This window comes from Leptosomus discolor, chromosome 6, assembly GCF_034619465.1.
Source record: "Leptosomus discolor isolate bLepDis1 chromosome 6, bLepDis1.hap2, whole genome shotgun sequence".
Taxonomy (NCBI): Eukaryota; Metazoa; Chordata; class Aves; order Leptosomiformes; family Leptosomidae; genus Leptosomus; species Leptosomus discolor.
Genome location: NC_141396.1, coordinates 38,031,943 through 38,057,145, shown reverse-complemented (window position 1 = coordinate 38,057,145; position 25,203 = coordinate 38,031,943). Strand labels below are relative to the sequence as shown.

Here is a 25,203-nt window from a genome sequence, read left to right as displayed (position 1 = left end):
TGATACGGGTGTGTTAACCATCCTCAAGGTATTTTACAAATATCCTAGAACAAAAGAGCATGTTTTTAAAAGCTGAATGTAACCACTGCTCCACCTGGGAACAGTTCTTCCCCAGCAACGACACGTAGCTCTTCTTATAAAGGGAATTTAAACTTAATTCATCTCAGCAAACTATAGGGCACATGGGAACAAGAAAAATGTAATTGTTAGATTTGGTATTAGCTGTGCTTGTGTTGTGAGGTGCAACCTGTGTTTAGACAGGATTTAGAGACCATTTAGAGCTTGTCACTACAGCTGGTTCCAGCTTTATTGAACAAAAAATGGACTTAACTGAAGTTTTAAATCTGTGCTGCCTTGTGTTGAGTTCATTGCTGATGGCAGCTGCTGCTTTGACAGCCGTGGAAGTCTGCTCTCAAAATCCTGTACGAGTGAGTGCTGCTGTTCCTGGATCCTGAGTTAGTCTGCCTTAATGAGCTTCCAGGCTGCCTTCAGCAGCTCTGGTGAAAAGGCAGGCAGCGTGTGTGCAGTGGGGGGCTGCACAGGCTGCCAGGCTGAGCTCACTTGCTTGCAGAGCCTGTGAAGTTTTGTTTCTCATTTCAACTTTGAATCACTACCAACCCAATCAGTGATGCAGGGTTAAAAGGTTTGATGCCAGTGGCTTGGTACCTGTTCTCTGTAGTGTTTATCCCTCTGATGGGGGGGGTGTGTGTGTATATGAGATAAGGCACCTATATATGATTGATTGACTGATTTGTAGGATCATGGGGTCAGCAGCAGCCTGTTCCAGAACCCTGCAAAGCTTCACCTGACTCTTGGGACACTGGTACTTCTGAATGAGCAAGAGATCCAGAAAGCGTGTGACCTCCTACAGCGATGCAAAGAGGACTTTGTGGAGTAAGTGATAAAAAAGAGGTGTCATCACCAAGGACTTGAGTGGGGGTAAAGCAGCAAGCTGTCTTTGACAAGGGACAGTGAAGAGAAAAGCAGCTCAGTAGTCTATCTCAACTCTAGAAATTTAGAAAAAGGCTGAAACATTTCAAATGGGAGCAGTAGAAATCACCAAGGAGTCATAGAGTCTAACAGCATCTTGCAGGTTAGCTCAAAACCTCAGCATTCCCTGAAAACCTGCTCTACTCATTTCTTTTTCTCACATGTGTCCCCGTTATTTTTGTGTGAGCAATTTTTGCTGTTGTCCGCTGCCTGCTGCAGAGGGAGGGACAAGCTCCATTACCTTAGCGCATTGCCTGCAGCAGGCTCTGGCACACTGCTTTCCTCCTGCCTCAGAGCAGATGCTGAGGTGTCCTTGACATGCATTTCTTGGTGCAGGGAGCTGTGTGCAGGGAAGCCAACGTGAGCCATCTGAGTAATCAGTCTGAAGTGTTCAGTGCTGCTCCAGGTCCAGGGCTTTCTTGCTGCCTATTAACACCGAGCTGCGGATGTTAGGGATTTAACTGTAAATGTGGTTGAATGACACTGTAATTAGTTTATCTCTGTTCAGCTTAGAAATTGGAGATGGCCTGAGGGATTGGTTTATTTATTTCTGCAAAGCCTTTGCACGTAGAGCACAGATTCTTGATATTTATTTATTTATTTATTTATTGTCTCAGTGCATGAAGAATTAGCCACGCTGTGCCATTCCCATGCTGTGGGAATTAATGCACGGCCAAAATTCATACCTCTGCCTTTAAAATGACAGCTCCAGTTGTTCAGCTGTTAAATGCATATGTGTTTCCAGGGGAAGGCTCTGCCTGCAGTATTTGGAGAGTGTCAGCTTCCTTGCAAGGGGATTGAACTGAGGCAGAGAAAAATCTTTTCTCTCTATTTCCTGTAGTGGAGGGGGAATCAACACTTGAATGTAACCTTCAGGTTATTTCCCCTGCCGCAGCCAAATAAACATACTTTGAAAATTAATTTAGGCTCCCTTCCACCCACATAAACCTTCAGTAGTGTTCGTTTACTTTGCTAAATGCAGGCAGTGCCATGGGAAGGTAGATGTGCCCTTTTTGACCCTTTTTAGAATACGTGGCCTTTAGCGCTCTTGGCATGGTGTGCATGACAGTACACTTGTGCTGTTTTCCTCCCAGTAAACATACTGGAAGGGGAAATCGTGCTTTCCTTATTCCACCTGAGAGGCTTGTGCTGAGACTCAAAGGTGGTCTCTTGGGCAAGCTGAACAGAAGTGAGCAAGGTTAGAGCAAAGTCACGCTCACATTGTTAACTCGTGTTTATTGCTTCTGCCTGCCCAGACACTCCCTGTACTTTCCACGAGACCTCGGTGTTAAATGAGACAATGGCACTTACTCACAGGGAGCTTTCGCTGTGGTGCCCTGCCTCCCTGTGATGTTCTAGTGGTACAGGCAAGGAGGCGGTGTGTTTGGAAGCAGATACACTTCACAGTGTGTTTGCAGGTGTGGGAGTGCATGTTATATCCTGCACGCATTTTCAGTTTCACCTTCCTGCAAGAGTAGCTGGAGCTGATTTTAGAACAGCTCTATTTACTTCCAGCATTTGTAAGTGGATGTTGAAATGTACTTAAAACTGCGTTCTGTGTCGAGTACTTTTCCCAGCGAAAATCGATGAGCTAGAGACTTTGTCACAATTGCCCTCTTCATAGGGAAGGCAGGAGCTTCTCTGGAACGAGAACTTGTACCATTTTACTGCTGATGGGTTTTCTGAGATGTAAATGGAGATCTCTGTGTTGAGATGTCCTGTGAGCACTGGCAGGTTGACTTAATGTGTGTCTAAAACACTGAACATAAGAATTTAAATGTTTTTACAGTATTTCTTGAGATGATGAGACAATAGCAGCTGTAGCCTCTTGAGCTTTTGAAATTAGGGAGCCTTTTCTGTGTTTGTTTTTTTTTTTCCATGCAAACAGCCTGAAACGTATGGGAAAGAGAAGAACTCTTCAGTGGAGTTCATTGCCCTGTATGATTTGTATGACATTTAAGTCCCGCTTAACCTCAAATTTGTGTTTACCTATAGCAAAAAATGTATTTTCACAGAATCACAGGCTGGTAGGGGTTGGAAGGGACCTCTGGAGACCATCTAGTCCAACCCCCCTGCTAAAGCAGGTTCACCTACTGCAGGTTACATAGGATCACACCCAGGTGGGTTTTAAGTATCTCCAGAGAAGGAGGCTTCGCAGGCTCCCTGGGCAGCCCGTTCCAGTGCTCTGTCACCCTTAATGTAAAGAAGATTTCCTCATGTTGAGAGGGAACTTCCTGTGTTCCAGTTTGTGCCTGTTGCCCCTTGTCCTGTCGCTGGGCACCACTGAGAAGAGCCTGGCCCCATCCTCTTGACACCTTCCCTTTAGATGTTTATAAGCATTGATAAGGTCCCCTCTCAGCCTTCTCTTCTCCAGGGTAAAGAGCCCCAGGTCTCTCAGCCTTTCCTCATCAGAGAGATGCTCCAGTCCCCTCATCATCTTTGTAGCCCTCCACTGGACTCTCTCCAGCAGTTCCCTGTCTCTCTTGAACTGGGGGGTCTAGAACTGGATACAGTGCTCCAGATGTGGCCTCACCAGGGCAGAGTAGAGGGGGAAGAGAACCTCCCTTGACCTGCTGGCCACACTCTTCTTAATGCACCCCAGGATACCATTGCCCTTCCTGACCACAAGGGCACGTTACTGGCTCATGGGTAACTTGTCTACCAGGACTCCCAGGTCCTTCTCCGCAGAGCTGCTCTCCAGCAGGTCAGCCCCCAGCCTGTGCTGGTGCAGGGGCTTATTCCTCCCCGTTTTGTATCATTTCCTTAGTAAACCCAAATACTTAGTGTGTGCATGAGGAGTACTATGCATTGTATCTCAAAAGCAGCTGTGATGTTTTACTTTTTAATGTAAAGGATTTCTCTTGGATTTTAGCCAAATTGCTGGAGGCAAGCCCCTGACCGTGGAGGTGGCGGGAGTGGAGTACATGAACGATGACCCTGCCATGACGGATGTCCTTTATGCCAAAGTCCACATGAAGGATGGCTCTGACAGGTGAGTTCCCTGTGCTTTCTTTCATTCCTCCTCGATGTGCCGTGACAGCAGTAGCAGTGTGCCAGAGAAACCCTCTGCCATCTGAAGCTGGTGGATACTGCTAGCGGTCCTTGGGCCAGCAGTCAGGATGATGAAGTCATTCTTGTTTCCTAAACTGGTTAAGGCAGTGATGTGTTTGCTCTTTAAATCAGTCACTGGTGGTGTGGCTGAAAGATGTCATTTGTTTCTGTAGCAGTCTGTCAGATTGAATAATGATGTCGTGGCTCACACAGTGATAAGATGGCCAAGGAGATACTCCTGAGATGACTTAGAAAGCAGCACAACTTGGCCTCTGCTGTCTAGTTCCCAACCTGCAATCCAGACTAATCTGGACAGTCTGGCATATTGTGCAGCACTTAATTATTCTTAAAACCCAGTTGCACCAGAAGGTGCTCAGAAAAGCATGACTTGGTTACAGGGTTGGTTTTTGTGTCTGTAAGCAGCCTGGAACAGGTGCTGGGTATGAAATATGCATCTGTCTTCTGAGCTGCTGGTGTGAAATCTTGAAGCCTGGTTGGTGTCACTGCGTGTGTTTATGCTGTTCACTACTGTGCCTGATGGCTTTACCTCTACAAACAGTGCTACCCACAATGTGGTGGTGGCTGGATGACCTTCCTCCATCTCATTTTTGACAAGTACGTCAACAGTGGCAGCACTGTCTTTTCTCTTAGTGCTTTCTGGAAGATGGGAGAAACATAAGAGCTGTTGTACTCCGTGCTGCCAGTTGTGAGATGGGTGTGGAAGACGGTAGGGGAGTAGCCAAAAGAGCTTTAGTCTTCTCTCTCTGAGCTTTACCTTCTCTTTTTTTCTGGCAGTGCTGCCCTTTTGTTGTCTGTTCCCATTGCTAGAGGACAGCAGGAGCTAGCAGGGGAGCACGGAGCAGTGCAGCTGGAGGAGGGAGGCTGTGAGCAGGGACTGGCTGAGGGAAGAAAGAACATGTTCTGGCATCTCCTTTCCCTGAGGGCTGAGGAGACAAGGTGGGGGTGGGCCCTGCTTAAAAACAGCACTTTGGAGGCTGTGTTGAAGAGATCGGAAGTGGGATAAGGAAATGGGTGGGAAAATGAAAATACAAGAATTGCTGGGAGGCAGTAGGAATTGAAATCTTTTCCTCTTCTCTGCTCTTCCACTTTGAAATCTGTCCTACCCTGAAAGAGGTGAGATAAAACGAACGGTGTGGGTGGAGAACCAGGACAAGCTAGAGATCAGCCAGGAGACAGAAGAGAAGTGCAGGGAGAAGCAAGGCAGAAGCACTCAGAAAGATGAGATGGAGGCAGATACTGGATGACCCAAATGCCCTTCAGTGGGTTTGTTGTAGAAAGTGTCCAAAGTGTCCCCTCTGAGAGCTGAGGTATGGACCTCTTTTTCTCCTGAGTCACCAAGCTCTGGATCATATCTGAGGTGCAGTGCTTGCAAGACTGCTTGTGTCTGAAAATAAGTCTGCGATCTGAGGAGCTGGTAGAGAAATCCTGTGGAGTGTAAGCAGGGCCTAAAGTGAGGCAGTGATATCTGCCTGCGTCTGGAAACAGCTTGAATTGTTGGTACTAGCACTGTGATCTACTTCAGATGCCAGCCATATCTGTTGTACTGAGAACCCACTTAGCCATAATGCTAGCAGAAAATGCTGATGTGCATTAGAGGTGGCAGAGCTGATTTTGGCAGGGGAGAGAAATGAGATCCTCAAATCCATCTTGCCTTGAAACTGAAAATGACCCCCACCTGCCCACCCAAGAAAGGGCTGATGTCTCCTCTGGCCTGCACAGAGATCTGTTAGCTGAGGTTTTGACCAAACCCAGATCTTGTGCTCTGCATGGCACCTGGAGGCTGCTAGCCTTCTCCTCCACAACACCCCTTCTGCTTTTTGCATAGCAGCATGCTCAGAGAGGGCCAAGCGATTTTAAATTTTTATTCTTGGCCCAGGCTGGTCCTGCCCTCACCTAGAAATTAATTCATCTGGCACTTCTACCTTAAGGTAGTTCCTTAACTGTTAGCAAGCATACAGAAAACATTTAGCTTTGCAGAGGGGAAAGAAGGTAATTTTGTGTTGGAAAGAAGTGAAAGCTTCTTTTGCTTCCTTTGAGATTCCAGCAGACACAGTGTTGGACAAACAGTGACTATAAAGAGGGTACAAATGATGATCCCTGCATTGAACTCTGCTTTGTTTTCTGGTCTGCTAGACAGATCATTGATGAGCAGCTCCACACACCTCTTGCCACCTAAAACCTGCTATGCTTTGCTCAGGGAAATGGGTAAAGCAGGTAGAAAGAAGAGTTTCTCAGCTGCAAGGCCAATGCTAGAGGAGAGCAGCAGCCACATGGTTTGCTGTGCTGAATCAGACTACATGGTTTGCTGTGCTGAATCAGACTGCTGCAGCCCGCATTTAAGAGAGGTTTGTGCCTTCCTGTCTCATGCAAGTCTTGCTAGTTCAGTGTAGTTCCTGGCATGGCTGAGGGGTGGAGTTCCTTCCTGATCTTTGAACGATCTTGATCAGCTTAAGCTATAAAGCAGGAGATTTGATTTATCCTGACCTAGCTTGCATAACTGCAGACAGAATAGGGGGTTGGCAAGCTCTTCTGCACATATAATGGCTCAGACTGAGAGAGGGATCATGCTCTGATGCCTCCCACATGGCAAATAATTTCCATTATAATTCATTCTAATTTGTTTTATTTCCTTGATTAACTTTATAACGTAATAAAGCACCATTTTCACTTGAGCTATTCTCTGTTAATTTGTTTTAGTGTTGTCTGTAATGATATTCATTTAATCTTTGTCATTGCTAATTTTAAAAATCACTGATGTAAAGCCAGAAAGCGGTAGAAAACCGTGACAATTGGTAGTTTGAGAGTCTTGAAATCATCACACGGGGGCTGGTAGCCTGTGAGGAGCAGTAGAAAACCAGCGGTGGGGTAGGAGCTGGCATCCAGAGCATGGCAGCGTTGGGCTCTGGGGGCCAGCCTCAGAGAGGCCACGCTCTGCCTCTCCTGCTGCAGCTGAGCTGCCGAAGTGGTGGGACCTGGTGGAGCAGAAAGCTGTCTAATCCCTTGGATGCAGTGAGAGAAGCCCAAATTCTTCTGCATAGAGGAATACCCTCTTGCCTTGTTTTCTTGTTCTAGTGCATCCTTGCTGCTTTTGGTAAGGCTCAGGCACTGCAGAAATTTTGTGAGGGACAGCAACAGCCTGGAAGTTCCTTCAGCTCTTTAGACATAGCATATGTGACCGCGTTGCTCTGATCACCTGCCTGCTCCTGCTGCCTATCCCAGGACAGGTCTGCCCGCAGATCCTGGCAGCCACGGCTGCTTTCATCCCCAACCGAGGCCAGACAAGAAGGTGGCAATAAGTCCTTTGATTCTGCTTGCTCAGTAGTTTCAAAGCTGGAGCATTCACCAGGATGTGTTGTCTGGGTTTGTGCCCTCTGTCACCACGTTCTGGGCTCTCTGAGAAGTTAAGCCCAGTGACTGGGTTGCTTATTTGGGCCAGAGAGGGCCTGAGCTCCAGCCTGGTGTACTGTACAGGTCGCAGTCCCTGAGCGGAGCAGGTCCTTCAGGAGTCAAGGTGCCTAAGCCTTCCTGGGGATCTGCAGATTTTAGCATTTATAAGGAGAGTCACGTGTTTGCTGGCAGTAGGAAGATGCATCCTTCAAGTCCCAATAATGTCTGTCACTACAAACAAGCTCTCTGCTTGCTAAATCTGCCCTTCTTCATGGAATATTTGCAGCAGAAGTGATTGCCGAGGAAGCTTTGCGGAACAGACAGAACTTCTTGCGTTAGAGCTGAATCCTGATGGCTCTGTTCGCTTCCCATCAGAGACTAGCTCCCTTTCCCAGTGTGTGTGGAGAGACTTTGTTTCACACATGCTGCCCTCTCTGGCTGAAAAGCAAAAAGCTGATGATGTAGGGGCTTCTCCTTGATTTACACTGCTCTGTTCTTTCTCGTTTTGCCTTCCCAGATTGCAGGTGATAGCTGATCAACTGGTGGAAAGGTTTGTGGCCTCCGGCCTGATGCTTAAAGAATGGGATAGGGTAAAACTACATGCTACGGTCATGAACACTCTCTTCAGGAAAGATCAGAGTGGTGCGTATCCCTCGTCCTTACTGATAAATGCATTTAAAGCAGTACCTCTGAACAAGAAATGCTTTTGTTGGCTTTTCTGTTTCTTTTTTTAAATTTTGTGATTTTTCTTAATCTCAAAAATACGTACAAGCTTGTGGGGGGATGTCACTAGATAAAACCCAGAAGAAAATGAAAAAGCAATCAGCAGAGCTGTGGAAGGCAGGCATGCTTCGAGCTCTTTCTGGATCTCTTCTAAGATTCTTTGTCATAGCTTCAGAAACACTGTCGCCCAGTAGCGCTCATACGATCTGGGCCAGAGAGGAGTGCGTTGAAGTACCATGTGAGGTCTTGGGCTATCTGTGCCCCAGCATTAAACTGAAATTCAGTAACAACTCAGTGTGCTGTGCTGACCTTTAAACAAGATGAAAACATGATCCTCTTTGGTCAAGTTAAAGATTGCCCGTTGGTTTAGGAACGCAATTCCACTGTCGTTCTTTTAAAGTCAGATTCAGATGGCTACTGGGTTGATTGTGAGCTATTATTTAGTGTATAGTGTCTGCTGCCTCTGCCAAAAGATTGTCTGCTCTGGTAGTCTGTAGCATCGTTCTTATTGCATTACTTTATCAAGCAGCCTCAGATGCATTGCGTTCAGGGAGGGGCAGTATATTACAGCCTTGTTCTCTGTGTGCAAACATGCATGTGCTCTGGCACTTGTGTGTAGTTTGCAAACCTTAACAGCATTGCAGTAAAGTTTTTCGTAGCTTTCTCTGGTGTATGGCCACTGTGCCATGCTGATTGGTCATGTCAAGTATTCTCCAGTTACTGCCTCTGAGTCTCCATGTGGACAGTGATCACAGCAGATGGTTTGTGTTATGGTTTTCTGCGCACCCAGCAGCAGACTTTGGGGATGACTGCTACTAAAGTCAGATAAGCATACTCAGGCAGTAGAAATGCTGAAAAGATGGGGCTTGGCGCTCTCAAATTGAGCCCTGAAAATTGGTGAAAATGTAAGCCTGAAGTGCTGTTGTGGCGCTCTGTTAGGGAAGTCGCCTGGGCAGCTGCATCTGGCATTATGAGTCTATATTCTGAACAACCCCATGCGGCATGTGAGGTATTCAGACACAATGGTGTGAGCATTACACAGACCTCCATAGAAGTCGCTTTATATTCAAAACAGGATTTGAATAGCACACTAGGTGTGAGTGGGACTTCATAGTTAATGCTGGAGATGAAAAAGAAATGTTGAATATATTCACTGAGGCAGGGGTCCTGTGGAAAGAACAGATCCTGTATGTAGGGATTATATAAAAATCCAGACATGCTCTGGGGAAGTGGATCTAAGATGTAGGCATTTGGCAGTTGCTGTAGGCCTAGGTTGCTATTCTTAATGCCTGTGTGTGTGGCTGCGTGCCCACCCTGCAGAAGCATGCACACCACATGTGTGTGCTTCCTGGAGCAGCCAGCTGAGGTTTGGATAGGTGCTGTCCAGATCGCACCTGGCGTTGTGCTCGCATGCTCAGTCTGATATTTGGTGCTCTTCCAGATGATGTGAGCACTTGCAGTGCTGACTGTTAACCCTGGCAGGATGTGGGATTAAAATCAGGCAGAGAGAAGCAGATGTGTTGCACTGAGCCATCAGCCCTACAGAATCACCCTAGCGGTAGCTAAGATTTAGGGTCTTTCCTCCAGCTAACATAGGTGATCCCGATAGAGGCACCAATTCCTGCGTATTGGGCCTTGTTCTCTTTAAAATCAAAGTGGAAGTGGTTTTTGCACTAAGAACTGGGCAAAGATGGTTTATTATCTGGCAGCTGACTTTGGGGAGGGGGAGAGTGGAGGGTGAAGTACAGCACAAGTTCTCCCATCTGAAGCTCATTCTAGTGGTGGCTTTTCTCTTTACAGCTGAAGAGCAAAACAATACAGTGACTGGTAAATCATCTTTCAAGGAAAGGGAGTCCTTTAATGGCCGAAATATCCTCAAGGTCAGTATGAAACAATCAGAGAAATTGAGCCAGCTGTGGGTAATATATAGCCAAAAGAGGCTGAAACACCTCTTCAAGGCTGCTTTTGTCTTAGGCTTATGGGATCTCCCGAGGTGGGGAGAAACTGTTTAGAAAATAAACAATCCAGATTACTCATAATTGGGAGCATTACAGTATTTAACAGAAGTGTTCTGAAAGCTGGTGAGGCTCAGATCAGGAATATGTAACATGAATGCTAAGTGGATGTTCATGTTGTCATTTACTTCGCTCGTGTTTTACCCTGGAGACTCAGGCTCATGTCATTCTCAGCTGGTCAGAAAGGAATACTTTGTTGCTCTTGTTCTACTCACTCATATATCTTTATAAAACTAAAACCAACTGCCATTTCACTTACACTTTTTTTTTTTTTTTTTTTTTAATCTCTGCTATTGATTTGCATGGGTTTGCTCCAGAAGAATAGCAGATAGCAGTAGGGAGTCCCGCCAGCCAGGATGTGTGGGCTTTGGCAGTGATCAGAGGGTAGGAAGGAAGATCCCCTAGACTGTAGAGGTGGGTAAAGCTCCAAGGGAAGCATCTTGCAGCCTCCCAAACTTTGCCAGCCAGGGTTGAGACTGCAGGCAGCCTCTGCTGCTCATCCAGATGGCAGTGTCAGACTGATGCTGTGGTGCTTGGCCCCTGCAAGTGTCCAGAGGGAAAAGACAAGCATAGAGAAGTAAAAATGGAAAAGAACACTGGGTTTTAAGAAAATTTGCAGTCCTCACTGTGTGAGGGGATTTGTTGCAGGCAGCTATGATAAGACAGAGATGGGACAATGCCTGAATACATTTGGGAACTGATAGAAGATATTCTGGCAACAAAAAGGTATGAGAGAGGATGCAGGCTGAGTGGGAGTTTGACAGCCCAGAAGGACTTTAGGGCAGCAGAGGAGGGAAAGGATGTGCTTTCTTTGCATTTACAGTTTTGCTGTATAGTGTACTAGGCACTGGATGCACAGGGATGTGAAGGCAGGGAGTGGAACTGACTGATCTCTGTGCCGAGGACAAACAAAGGGACAAAATTAGGTTAAGCTCTCATTGTCCTCAAACGGTCTGTGCAAGCGCAGTGTCATGACTTAGCATTGCCACATGTTGCATGTTCGGTGTGAGACTGCAGTATTGCAAACTGAAGCAGGAAAGCCACAGATGTGGTCTCTGTCTTAATGTGATCTGCGAGTTTTGGTTAGCTCCTGGTGTCTGAGAGCTAGGCTCTGGAAAGGGAAGGTGGTGTATGTCAGGAGCCCTGAGTGCCTGCAGGCACTCAGCTTTCAAGGTGTACACCCAAGTTTCGCTTTGCATTTCGCTCCTTTCTCTTCACCTGTTAAACTCGTCCGCAGGCTTTAGAGACACGTAAAATCAAACTGTCAGTCTTCCTTAACGCTCCTCATCCAAGAACATGTACGATTTGGAAGGCATTAACGATGCTCCCTCTACTGGTCACACCATTTGTGGACCGCACTGCGGGGGTCTGAGGATCAGGGGGTCTGGTGGTGTGCAGCTCTTAGAAGTGTGACGGCCCTACCTCAGATGGCTACTTCTTCTTCTTGATGCTCTCTGAAATATGAGCTGATGCCTTTTTAAAGCTCCTAATTGATTTTGTACTGATGTAGCCAAAAGAGCTGCTGGTTGTTTGGACTATTGATAATTACTTCAAAGCAGGTCTTGCCGCAAGAAATGTCATCCTTCTCCCTGACTCCACTATATTTCCTAACCTGCTTGCTTCATATTTCCCTTTGGTACCCCACGTGCCTGCAGCAGAACGCCCATTGGCATTAATTAATTACATGAGTCATAAATAGCTCCAGGCTTCTTACCAGAGGAGCCCAGCTTCAGCCAACCACTGATGCATTCTAGCATGACCTTGCAAGGATGCGCCAGTTCCCTCCCAGCCCCCTTTTATATACATTATTTATCTTCTGCTCAGGGAGGCTGCCCTCTTGCAAAGTGGCTTCATTAACTTTTGCAATAGGATCTAAACGACAGGCTGTTAATGAATATGGCTGCAGTTAGGCAAGGCTGGCTTGCGGGTGCTGTCCCCTTGTAGGTAGAGCGATGTGTTTCCAGGTGGTGGGGCTCTGCGAAAGCTGTGTTGAGTGGCAGTGTTCCCACTTGGAAAGCCGGCAAAGCATGGCTGCTGGTAGGAGGGCATCAAGTTGGAAAACTCGGGGTTTGTTGCTCTTGTTCCCATTTTGCAGCTATGGCCGGTGCTGTCAGGCCAAAGGCTTTGCCTAGTGGAGGACAGGGCCTGAGCTATCAGAGCACAGAGCACGATGGAAACACCGTGGTTCTGCGGTTCCAGTCTGAGGCTGCCCCGTGGTCAGAGCGGGTGTGTGTGTGCAGATGCGCTGGCAGCACATGTTTGCTGATAGCATGCCTGCGTTACCTCAGGCTCCAGCTGGTATTTTGCTTTCAGCCAAACTAATCAGAAATTTATTTAATAATCCTTTGTTCTACCCATTCTGCAGAGTTAAACATGCACTCCTGTTTGTGCTAATAGATGGTTGTGCAGGCCAGTACCTTCCCACACTGCTCAGAAAATAGATCCTGTAGGATGAGTTGTGTTGAGGAGTTTAAATTACTTCTGTCTTGAAGAATATCCATGAAAAGGCTCCTTGGCCTAGCTGGTGCTGAAATCTCAAGGGAGTGTGTGACCCCACAGCTGAGTGATTTGTGTTTCCCATGAAAGCACTATGCACTTTAGCTTTGTGCTTGTCTAGTCCCAAGACTCTGGGGATGCTTTACGTGCCACTTCGTATGGAACAATATGTATTTCTTCTAGGGTGGCTAGCTGATCAACTCCTTTGAACATCCGAGTCACATACTGAAATCTTGCTCCGGTCAGGAGCAAAGTGACTGGTCTCTTGGAGAGCGGAGGGAGGGGGCACTAAGTCACAGCTGAAAGACAGCTGCAGCTCCTTCCCCATGAGAGCAGGGTCAGGCTGGGCAGGCAGCTGGGCCCCATGGAGATGCCCGTTTGGCACCCCCTCTGCCTTGCCTCCTCCTATGTCCCGGGCGGTGGCTGCATGCCCTGCGTCGCAGCTGGCCAAGCGGCACAGAGCTGGCGCAGAGACGGCTGGGGCAGCTGCCTGCATCTCCAGAGACAAGGCTTGGCTGCCATCGGGCTTTTATTTAGTTTGCTTAGTGAAAAAACTAAGGCTGTGGTGAATAAATAAAAACACAAAGAAATGCAAAGGTACTGCCTGGCCAACATTTTCAATTATACTTTTGAAGGAAGGGAAGGCTTACAGTAGGAAGAAGCCCACCTGCACTCTGACTGGGTTAAAATTGAGTGATTTTTGACTTGAGGTCTGAAGAGTGGCCTTTGCCACATTCAAACAAGGGGAAGCAAATTTTGAGTACAGAAAAAGATGAACCCCGCCACTTAGCACAGATCTGTGCATTAACAGCTTACAAGATTAAATATTGAGGGAAGAGCTACTGAGGTACGACAGCAGAAAGCTGCACATCTTATGTCTTAGGGCATTAGGGGAAGAGTTTAAGCTGGGTTGCAAGACTGGGAACTGGATCAGTCGAGGCAGCAACATGTGGTGCCGTGCCCTGGTCCAGCAGCGGGAGCAGAGCGGCTGGGATGCAGGACTGCTCTGGGAGGGCTTCTAGGTCGGACAAGGTGTAATTTGATGAGGCTCCTTCTCTTTTGAGGCCTGCATACAGGGTATTACATTATGGGACCGTATCTGCTTTCACTTGGAGCAGGGGGAAAGTGCATTTACTGACTGATATGCTGGGGCTAGTGGAGAGCTGATTATAGCAAATAAATCTGGTGGCGTTCTCTGATCATTTCTGTCTTGCTGGGCAGGAGTAGCACAGTGGCTGTGGTGTGCAGTAGCTCAGTTTAAGCCATTTGATAGTGTCATAGAGAGAGATACAATGAAGAAAAATCTTGTCCTGGATAACCCCCCACCCACCCCCTCAAAGTACCCCAAATCAACCAAGCGCTAAATAAATTAACATCTGCCCCTGTGTAGAGCCACTGTTACCAACTCCACTTGCAGATGAGGAGTCTTCTCGTGTTCTGCAGCTATCAGTACCCAGGCCTTTTCTGTGTAACTTTGGTTAGTGATTTTAAGGAGGTAGAGTCTTTTCCTGATGTGTTTTTAATCTGAGGTGAAATCAAAGGGCCAAAGAACCCACATTAGGTGAGATCAAGACTGCCCGGTGTTCAGAAAGACTAAGAACGTCTTGTTATCCTCAGTGAGGTGATAGAAGTATATATCCAAAGTAGGACTGGCAACTGGAACAAGTACCTAATGGGGGGTGGCTGCTTGGAAAGTTTAGAGTTAAAAATACCAAACAAAAATCCACTGGGGTGAGAACAGACTGAATAAGAGATTGTGGTGCAACATCACTGTATCAGAAATAAGCCAGCACTTTCCTCACCTTGGTTTTACAGAAGAATCAAAAGCAGAAATGAAAGGCTGTAATGCTGCTTTGCAGAGGAGAGGATTTTTGCCTTCAGTTCTGATCCTGCCATTATTGAGGGATACTGAAATGATCGAGGGGACTCAGCAGTGTGCAATTAGAGCAACAGTGGGATGGGAGGATGTGACAGTTGAGCAGATGAGACTGGAGGTCAACATTTGTAAGATCTTGGGGGGGTAAAAAAAAAAAAGGAAATTACATTGGGGTTGCCGTGAAAATGCGTTCCTACGAATGATGCTCTTCAGGGGAAAAAAAGGCATATTCACGTTATCTGCATTTGGTGAAAAGGAATCTGAAGTGGCATCTGAAAAGTCAAACTAGACAATAGAGGAAAAATATCTCTGTTGGAGTGTTGGGGCCTTGGAGCAGAGCGGTGAGGCAGCATTGGAGGTATTGAGGGAAGGCTGAGATGCCGCACTGAGGAGAGTGCAGTGCAGGAAGTGTAGAAGGCTTGTGCTAATTTGCTTGCGTGTGACAGAGATCCATTTGGTGACCCTACTGTAAAGGGGAGAAGCCTCTTTTTTTGCAGAGGTGCTCAGCACCTCTCTGACTAATTTTAGCAGGAACCGTGAGTGTTGGAAGAAGGAGGATTTGCTGAGAGAGTTATAAAGTTTCTTTCCCCTTCCAGGCAGGGCTGCCCGCACCGCTACGGTCCCCTCCAGCCCAGCAGTTCAGCCATTTCGGAGGTGCTGTGAGTGCCTCTGGCATTGGAGGTCATGCTGTGGGTGCCTCTGCCTCCCACCCAATGGGCATCTCACCTCCTCATTTCCCTGAGATCCCTCTTCTGCCACCAGCCAGCTGAGACAGCATCACCTCTTTGATCTGAAGAGGACAGTGGAGCTGGCAGGGGTTAAATTACAGCAGCACCTTAATAGAAGACAGGGACCCAGCACATTAAGTGCAAAAAAACCCACCTCAACCCAATGCATTGATTAGGAAAAGCAGGCAGTTCATCCCAAAGGTGCTGTGACCTTCTGCCATATAATTTCCTGGGTCTGTCCGAATTAATCTACTGGCTCCATAGCTGGGCTCCTCCTCTTGGTGGTTTGGTGAGCGTAGTGAGTAGGTCACATTGATGGGAGCTCCTTGTCCTAGTATTCCCGGATGCGTCTCAAGCCTCCTGGCATCTCTGTGGCAAAGCTGAAGCCCAGCTCTTAAAAGCTGTTGCTGCATTTGCTATAATAGGCAATCCTAGGAGCCACGGGGATGAGGCTTCTTTGGAGAAATGCAGTGCTTGATTATTCATTTCCTTAAACAAGTTGTACTGTAAATCCCTCATGTTTGAGGTGTAGCAGGGTCTGGGAACTTAGCGGAGTCTTTAATGTGCTGGAGGTTTTTTTAATTCTTGTCTGAAAGATGTACAAAAATCCGGTAACCTCCAAATGTCCCACTTGTATTTGTTTCTTGGTTTGCAGAATGCCTTTCACCATAGCAACTAGGGTTTGATTTCCTCAAGCGCATGAATTTTCATGGATTTGGTTGGGGGGAGGAACAGACCCAAAACCCTGAGCTAAAGCAAAGGTTTTGCAGCATGGCAGTGGCAGGAGCACCTCTAGATTTGGCTTGTGAAGGAGGGGGACCCTGGAGGGAGAGGATCTCAGCTGAACAAAGACCTGCACCCAGCCCCAACTAGTTTTATTTGCAAAAAGTCAGTCCTGACAGATTAATTTAGACTATTGCTGAATGTCACCCTCCCCACTGCTGCATCACCCTCTGGCAGCTGAGGTGGCTTTGCTCCAGTTTTATGAAGAGCTGAGGTTTTGTATGGTGGCAGTCAGAGGAGAAGGATCGGCTGCTTAGATGTTGGCGGAGCTCAGCTGGAAACCTCATACCCTTCCCATCTGTGGTGGTCAGAAGGGTGTTATGGGCAATATGAAGCATGCTCCTCTTAAGCCTGTGGGTGAAACCCAACTGGGGAGAGGCAGGACAATTGCACACGTTAGTAGGAGGGAACAGAGCTTCAAATGATCTTGAGAAACCAGGCAGAAACAAATGGGCTGCTGTGAACAAGGGCAGGTCCAGGAGGGAGTGGTGGCATTGGTGCAGGATGGAGAACTGCCTTGATACCAGCTTCACAGACAGGTGTTTGGGTTTTGGGGGACTGGTCCAGAGCACAAGCCAGCTGAGTCAGTCTGTGGAAATAAGGGGCAAATCTGTAAAGTAAACATCTGACTACGCTTAGCACTCATCACCTGATGGAATTATTTGTCCAGTTTTCGGCACCATGGATGGGTGCAAAGAGCCCGGAAGGCAACAATAACATGATCACAGGGCTAGAAAATGTCTGTGAGGTGAGGCTGAAAGACTTAGAGTTGTTTTGAGGCCAATAAAGGGAAGGAAGAGGACAACATGTAGGAAAAACTCTTTAAGCACGTGAAAGCTTTTGCTAGGAGTGGATATACTGTCCTCCATGCACTGATGGTAGGGCAAGAAATGATGGGCTTAAATTGCAGCAAGAGATTAGGAAAATCTTTGTAATGGGAAGGGTAATGAAGAACTGCTCTAGAGGAGCTGGGCAAATGGGGATCCTGGTTGTTTTGGGGGAGCGGAGACGTTAGTCCAGGATCTGCCACCAGGGAGCTCCTCCTGCCTTGGGGAGGAGAGGACGGTGGAGCCGATGACCTCTTTTGGTCCTTTCTTCAGCTTGTCACTTCGATTGCTGTGTGAAATACATGCAAAACATCCATGAGATGGCATTTGTGAACGTACCAAAAGCTGCTTGGAGTTTACATGGTGGTTACTTTGGCTCTGTAAAATAAAAATATAAAAAAGAAATCTCTCATTGTATGCACCTAGAATCTTTCTCCCTGAACTCCATAAATGCTTCTTGCTCTTACATTGGTGGTGCTTTTCCAGATAGAGATGGTTACATTGTTACTGCTTTCCAAGGGACGACACTGGTCATTTAATCGGAAGGGCTTTTCTGGTGTCATAGAGGAGATACCCCTCACTTGCATCCTGTGTTAGGCTTGTGCTAACCCAAGATGCTCGCTTGTTTGTAATTTCAGGTCTTGGTGGTTTGTGGCAAAGCTTGCAGCTATAAATGACTTGAAGTAGCAAGCTGAATGTGACCAATAAAGGAGTTAGTGCTTTGCTTATGATACAGATCAGCTGTGCTCCCAAAAGATAGGCCGCTGGGACTTTTATGACCAGATTTTCTCCCTCCGAAGTCTGCATGCTGTATTGTTCCTAAGGGAGATGAGGTGAAAGGGCCTCTGCTGCCACCTTTTAAAACCTGCTGGAGGTTGAAAGAAAACAAGAGGGGCTGTTCCTCACGTTCTCTGGCTGGAAGGACTCGATGCTATATTGGTGGTGGAGAGACACTCCAGAGCCAGCTGCACACTTGCAGAACAAAACATACAATCCACATATGCCTGCTGAGCTTTGTGATTGATGCTTGGAGGCCTTGATGCAGGCAAGCGTGCTTGTGGTGACGGCTCAGATGACAACCGCCTTCTGTCTCTGCCCTTCCTAGCCCTCTTTTCCACCCTTGCTGTGCGACTCTGCACGACGTCTTAATCCTGTAACACCCGTGCAGTAATGGATGGTGTTGGATGCCCAGCCAGTGGTCCTTTTAAAAAGCCATGAAAAGGAAGCAGTTGCTAATTTGGAGAGGAGGCGGGGAATGCCAGGAAGAGCCACCTCTTTGGATGAGTGCCTGTCTACCTGCTTTTCCTACACTTCTCGTGCATTATTACTGGCAAGCTTCCAAGCACAATTAAACTTCTGACAGATAATCATTGGTGGAGTGGTGTCCAGAGTGAATAATACAGGAATCAGATTTTTCTTTTTTTTGGCACCAAACTGTTTCAGAAAACCTATTTTGAAAGTTGAAAATAAAGGGAAGAAAAAGAATCTTATTAGTTGAACAAGTTCCCTAGATCTTGACATGTTGCTCGATTGTGTCTCATCTTCTGGAAGCCACCAGGGGATTTGGTTTGGGGTTTGTCTGTCATAGTTTGGGGGAGTTTAGGTTGCAAACGGAAAGGGTTTTGGTGCATTTCTTAGGATGTGGAAGAAAGAGTTCTGCCACATGTACAGCAGCCTGGGAACGGGGGCAGCTTCTGCTGTTGTGTGCTGTGGAGGAACAGCCTTCTGTAGAGCATTGGGATGGTCAGCATGGAGGTATTGGTAGCATAAGTCCACAAAGCTTGAAACGGGGCACAGGCAGGCTGGCCTTTTACCCTCTTCTACCATTGCTGAACTGTGTTGACGAGTCAGGCTGCTGAGGGGCCACAGAGGTGCTCCTCAGACCTGAGAGGCCCTGACAGATCTGTGTGGGAGGTTCCAGGAGTGAGATGCATTAAACAGGTAGGTGGGATCCCAAAAGCAGGTTTGGAGGCTGTGGTTCGTGCAGCAAAGGATGTTAATCAGAAGAGCTCCGGTGGATGGAGTTTGCTGGAGTTCAGTGGACTCTTCTTAGAGTCCATCAGTGTTTGAGTGTTACTTTCACATTTCTAAATCTTTTTTTTTCCTTTAAATTTTTAATCCATTCATGGTTTTTTCCATCAGTAACTTTTCCTCTATCAATCCGTTTTGCTTAATGCTGGTATCAGCTCTATAACACAGCAGTTTGCCAAAGAGTGGGCACCTTCCTTGCTGTAGCTGGCATGGGTACTGCAGTTGCGCTTTAGCCAGGTAATTTGGAAGAGTGATTGTTCTCTGCTCTTCTGCAGTGTTTTCCATCCCAGGCTGTGGACACATTATAGAAGCATTAATTCAAATGTATGAGGCCACATCTGGAGCACTGTGTCCAGTTCTGGTTCCCGCAGTTCAAGAGGGACAGGGAACTACTGGGGAGAATCCAGGGGAGGTCTACAAAGATGAGGGGATTGGAGCGTCCCTCTGATGAGGAAAGGCTGAGAGACCTGGGGCTCTTTACCCTGGAGAAGAGAAGGCTGAGAGGGGACCTTATCAATGCTTATAAACATCTAAAGGGCAGGTGTCAAGAGGATGGGGCCAGGCTCTTCTCAGTGGTGCCCAGCGACAGGACAAGGGGCAACAGGCACAAACTGGAACACAGGAAGTTCCCTCTCAACATGAGGAAAAACTTCTTTACATTAAGAGTGACAGAGCACTGGAACGGGCTGCCCAGGGAGTCTGTGGAGTCTCCTTCTCTGGAGATATTTAAAACCCATCTGGATGTGATCCTATGTAACCTGCAGTAGGTGAACCTGCTTTAGCCAGGGGGGGTGGACTAGATGGATCTCCAGAGGTCCCTTCCAACCCCTACCAGTGTGTGATTCTGTATTATCCCTGCTGAGATGGAAAAATAGCCTGATGTTTATTTAGGCAAGTTGCAGTCCATGGTCTGATCCTTTCTGTGTCCTTCCCCTCCCTTCTAGTGTAAGATAGTGCAAGGTTTGGGGTGTTGTGGTTGTGCTCTCCTGCAAGTACTGCCAGGAATATCCAGGGGAGGGTGCAGAGAGTCTGCAAACAAACAGGTTTCATTGCTTCATGTTGAGGCACCTCTTCAGAAATGCCACTTAATTTTTCTCCATGCTTGTCAGTGAGTGCCTGGGATTTTGTTTGCTTCTTCCCTTCCTGAAGGGGATAACAGCACCATAGCATGCTGATTTCCCATGGAAAGCAACTCTTGTCCCTCCTAGCTTTCCGAGTTCATTCCTTCATTCACTGCTGCTCCTGATTGGGACACGCCAGGGGTAGCGGCTGCCACCAGGCAAACTGGTGACTGTCACTGTGTGCAGAGCAGATGAAGCTGTAATCCTGCAGCTCCTCTGAAGCTTGGGTTTAATCACCTGGTTTGAGCTTTCTCTGCGCTGCTGTCTGCTGATGGACCCTGATCCCTGGCATGATCTTGCATGGCCACAGCACTGGGTTGCCTGTCAAAAGTGATCCTCCTGCATGTATTCTCACATGGAGGCAGAGATGAGTTGTGCTCAGCCTGTTCGCCTGCCCTCCCGGAAGAGATCTTTCGGTGGATAAACACCTTCAGCCCAAGCGAAACGGAGGAGCAGGGGTTGCTGGTGTCCTGTCCTCAGTGTGGACTGTGTAGCAGGAATGACAGTAAGCTCATCTGCAGCTGTAGGTTCCCGGGAGCTGCGAGCCTCTTCCTTTCCCGCATCTCAGAAGTTGCTAATTTCTGTGCTTGTTCCAGATATGGAAAATGGGACCCCCCCCCCAGCTCCCTGCTGAGGGCAGCCGGGTTTCTTAGGCTGATTGGTCATAGGCTAATGACATTACATGCCTCTGCTCTCCCTCAGCGCTGATTCACTGGGGACAGTTTTGTACTGTTAATCTATAGTACCACTACCCTAAGGCACTGCATTCTGTGACCGGTGTTCACAACAAAGCAAGCTCCCTAGATTCTGTGTGTGTGTGTATATGCATTTTATCCTGTGATAATGCTGCTCTTCGGTGGTAGTTTTTAATTGCAAGGCATTGTAGTGAATTGTTCCCTTGGCATTTCTGAGCACCGAGGCTCTCAGCAGAGCTGCTTGGACTTTTTATTAATTCAGGATGAGTCCTTTTCGGCTGACTACCATAGACGACATAAGGCTTTAAAAACTGATCAATAATCCTGATGGTAGCAGCAAAATCCAGGCCAGGCGGCATGAATGCAAGCCAGAGATTACGTGAAGGAAGTTTTAAATACCTCTTACTCCCTTCTCTTGTCTGGACTTATTTTGTCCTCCCACTGTCCAGTGCCTCTCTGGGTGAATCCATTAATATTTCTCATGCTTGTTGAGCCTGTGACAGGTGATTTAAAAGCACCAGTTTGTGTTGGCATCTCCACTCTTCATAACCAGAGCTGAAACATGTTGCTGCTGTCCTTACGTGGATTAACATTGTGATTTATTACTGTTGTTTCCAGGGTTGAACGCAAAGGTGCTGTCTCATTCTGGGAGGGTTGTCTGTGGGAAGCGAGCCCCCGAGGATGGCTGCTTGACAAATACCTGCGCTCGGGAACACGACATCATTTAGACACAGGTTTTAACCACTTCATCGAGGAAGTGTCCTCCTTTGCATTTGTTTCTGCAGTGCTTTGGTAAAACCTGCTTTACAGACTTAGGGAAAAGAGGGGAAAAATATGTGGAAAAGGATCATCCTGGTTTTGATCTGTTGCTCTGCCTTTGAGAAGGACATTGTTGTGGTTTGGGGGCTGAAGTTTCACTAGCAACTTGGCTCAGGCTTGCAAGGAGCAAGCGGTTTGATGTGTGATTCTCTCTTCCGAAACAAGTCTTCAGCCTCTGTCTTCCTTCAGAAAATGATTGTCACAATCCTGCTGTGTGATTTGTGGATAATAGAGGGGAACGGACCTTGGAGAAAGAAGGGTTTCCAATGTCTGAACCGAATTGTCTTAAATGAGAGAAATTGGGGTGTTAGACATGAAAGGCGTGCTGCTGGCTTTTCCTGGCTCAGAATAAATGACTTTGGGGGAGAAACGGAGAGAAGCTTGCTTTCTGGGAGCTACCGCGGAGCTGCCTGCCCTTCATCGTTACCTGCATGGTCGTGTCCTTGGACCCAGCCCTCCAGAAGGGGGAGGGAGAAGGAGGAGTGCTTGTACACGTGGGCCTACAGTAGTTTGCAGGCTGACATGTGAAATATGGGTTATCCGTCAACCAGTATGTGCCGTCTCTCAGGGGCTCATGGCTTTCGGGGAAGGTGGCGCAGCTGCAGTCCCTGCCATCCCCTGCAGGTCATGGAATGCTGCTCCCGGGAGGATGCTGTGCCGCTCTGTAGGCACCCGCTTCCCTCTCTGTGGGAGATGCCGTGTCCTTCTAGGCATCCTCACTGAGCAGTTTTTCAGCCTTTGGCTGTGATTTGAATGGCAGGGCACATCTCTGGCACGTTTGCTTAGAGGTGCTGGGTCTGGGGTTAAAAGTTAACAATGTTCTTTCCTTATTCAGTTCTAATTTAATTTGGGAAGGCAGCAGGGAGATGGAGAGCACTTAGTCTGGTAAGTGCTATTCCCTTGATGGGCGTTAGTAGCTTGCATGGCGTGCGTGGTGTTGACTTCGTAAGCTGACCTTTACTTCAATCAGGTTCATTTTCATTTATAATATTTAAAAAAAAAAAAAGTCCCAACCCCCAGCCTCTTATTTATTCTTTAGGCAGCAAGGACGTAAATCCTTCAGCATGTTTGGATTTATAGAATTACTGTGCTTTTGCTGAGCCTCATGTCCCACTCCAATCAAATGACATGGCTTTCCGTAACCGTGTGGGTGATCGCATTTTTCCTCCTGCTGCCTCCCTCCTAGCTGCTCCTGATCCACACCTCCTCACATTCCCTGCAGCCTTTTTTGGGAAAGGTGGGCCCTTGGCACCCATGGGAAGGAAGAGGAGGGGGACTAGGCCAGTCTTGGGGTTATCAGCATTTGTGCATGAAGCATAACAACCTCCAGGTATCTTCTTCCTTGGTCCAGAGTAAAAAATGTTAAAATGCTTTTATAGGAGGCGTTTCATCAGCTGTGCTACAGGCCTCCTCCGAAACCAGAACGTTTCCGTGGTGGCTGGGGAGGGGGGGGGGGGGGGGATATAAATATCTTTCTCAGCTCTGCTTGGCTTCTCCCTGAGATAAATAGAAGTGAAAGTCAAAAGGAGAGGCTTGGCTTTCTGAAATCTCTTCCTGAGCCTCTGGGGACCTGAGTGCAGGATGCTTTCATGGCGGGAAGCCAGCTCCTGGTGTTTCAGGGGTCTTGGAAGATGGTGTTTGAGGGGCCTCCCTCCCCACTGCCTGAGGCAGATCTCGGCTGTACGGTGGCTCGGCTGTGATCCCTGTGCCTGGTGTCCAGTGCCTTCTGTCATGGGAAGCCTCAGGGAGCAAAGAAGCATCGGTGAGAAGACAGCTTGAAACGAAAGCAGAAAAAAATGTCAGTGGTTGTCCTCTAAATCTTGTAGCATGTTTGCTCTCAGAAAGTACAGCTACATTACCAAAAATCAATAGTTCTAGCAGCATTCTCCCTGGGAAACACACACACACACACACTTGGACATGCAAGAGGTGGTAGGTCTTAAAAAAGCCAAGGGAATACAAAGTGCTTTGGTACAAGGGTTTTGCTTTGCTTTTAGCAGTGTACAAATGGAGGGCCCTTGACCTGGGCAGTGTCTTCTGGGACTTTCTGATTGTCTTTCTGGTCCGATGTGCCTGAGGCTGTGAGAGGCAAGAGGGGCTGGGGCAGGGGGAGGTGTGTGTGTTTGTCTCATTAACTAATTTTTACTTTGAAGTACATGTGTTTTGTAAGAAAAACAGGTTGTGGTGTGCAGAAGTAATATAAACAAGTATTTGAAAGACTCTTCATTTGGCTGTTTTGGGTAAAGGTTTGACTTCCAGGGCTGCTGATGGGACCAGTGCATCCCAGCATTTCGTTTGTTTCCTTCATGTTTGCAAAGACTTCATTCTACAGAAATATATGCATCTTGTCCCCCTTCTTTTTTTAAAAAAATCCTTTTCACATCCTGATATCTCCTTGCTTACCAGTGCAACTACCACTCCCTAGGTATAGGAGTGGTAGCTGCACTACCATTCTCACTAGGAATGGAGAGAAATTATTTCCATTTGTCCTGGGTGGAGAGTGCTCTGTGAAGGAAAGGAGTGTCAATATGAATGACCGTTTTGACAGACAGGTGTTAAGGTTTGGGGTGAGTGGGCACGCTGGTGGCAGGCGCTGCAGCAAGCCCTGGAGAGCTGGAAATCATCTTTCCTTCTCAGATCAGCCCAAACAAAAAGAGAAAGGAGACCAACCCCTTTTTACCACCATCTCTTATTAATGAGACATTTTATCCTAAGTCCTCTAATATGAGCTACGCAGGCTTTTGGGAACTTAATTAATCTTTAATTGTATAAATCTTTAATTGTATAAAATGGAGTTTGCATGGCTGTAGTAATTTCTCTTCTTTCTTTTCCTCCTCTCCCTGTTTGAAATGCTCCCTTAGCAGAACTTCTTTTTAACAGGGTGCCCCGCTTTAGGGCAGTGGCTGCATGGAGCCGCACCCACGGTGTCCGTTGAAGCCAGGCTGCTGCGGTGGGGCCTTTTGCTGGGACGGGGCCCTACGTGACCCCCATGGTGGGGCGCCTGGCTCCTACCGAGTACGCACTTGGAAGAACTGGCAGCAAGTTGCAGCTTAATATGAGTCTGAGTGATTAGCGGTGAATTTCTTCAGGCCTTGTGCAAAGTAAGTCCTTGTGCCAGGGTGTTGAGGGACAAAGGCAGGTTGAGCTGCAGGAAGATGCAAGTGAGCTGGAGGCTGCCCACTGCCTCTCCTAGGCTGGGCATGCTGTGACTAAATGGTCCGATGCAAAGAAACCCAGTTCTTTGTGGCGTTTGTGCTAACCCAGATGCTTTTTGCAAAAGCAACTTTGGGGATCGACTGCCCATGGTGCCACCAGGCAGGTCGGAGAAGGAGGAGGTGACCCCTGGCAGGTGGCCTGCTGGCAGGAAGCGCTCTGCAGCACGTCTGACTGCAGCTGCGTCCGTTTGAAACCCAAGCAGGGGCTTAGCAATCACTGAGAGCTGGCTCGGCACACATAAATACCCCTTCTCTTCGGAGATGCCATTCTGACTGCCGTGCATTGATGAGGAATTGCTAGCCTCAGCCAAATCCTGAGTGGAGAGTTGTCCGGATGAGCTGGCAGTCTGGAGCAGGGACTGGCATCTGGTGTGTGGAGCACATACCTCCTACCTCGGTGGTGCTCCCTGGCTGAAGCCCTGCTT

At 47.6% G+C, this 25,203-nt stretch overlaps 1 protein-coding gene across 4 annotated transcripts in view; it reads left to right on the top strand.

The window, feature by feature from the left end:
* ASCC1 (activating signal cointegrator 1 complex subunit 1) overlaps positions 1 to 25,203 on the top strand; it is a 39,058-nt gene that overhangs the window by 11,977 nt on the left and 1,878 nt on the right. For 2 of the 4 annotated variants that reach the window (XM_086467153.1, XM_086467152.1), the window contains exons 6-9: positions 758 to 894; positions 3,863 to 3,982; positions 7,967 to 8,088; positions 9,973 to 10,052. In XM_086467153.1, the coding sequence (XP_086323279.1) occupies positions 758 to 894; positions 3,863 to 3,982; positions 7,967 to 8,088; positions 9,973 to 10,052 (459 nt within the window). Of the gene's footprint in view, positions 1 to 757; positions 895 to 3,862; positions 3,983 to 7,966; positions 8,092 to 9,972; positions 10,053 to 25,203 lie in introns of all 4 variants that reach the window. The other 2 variants (XM_086467150.1, XM_086467151.1) reach the window with 2 other exon arrangements.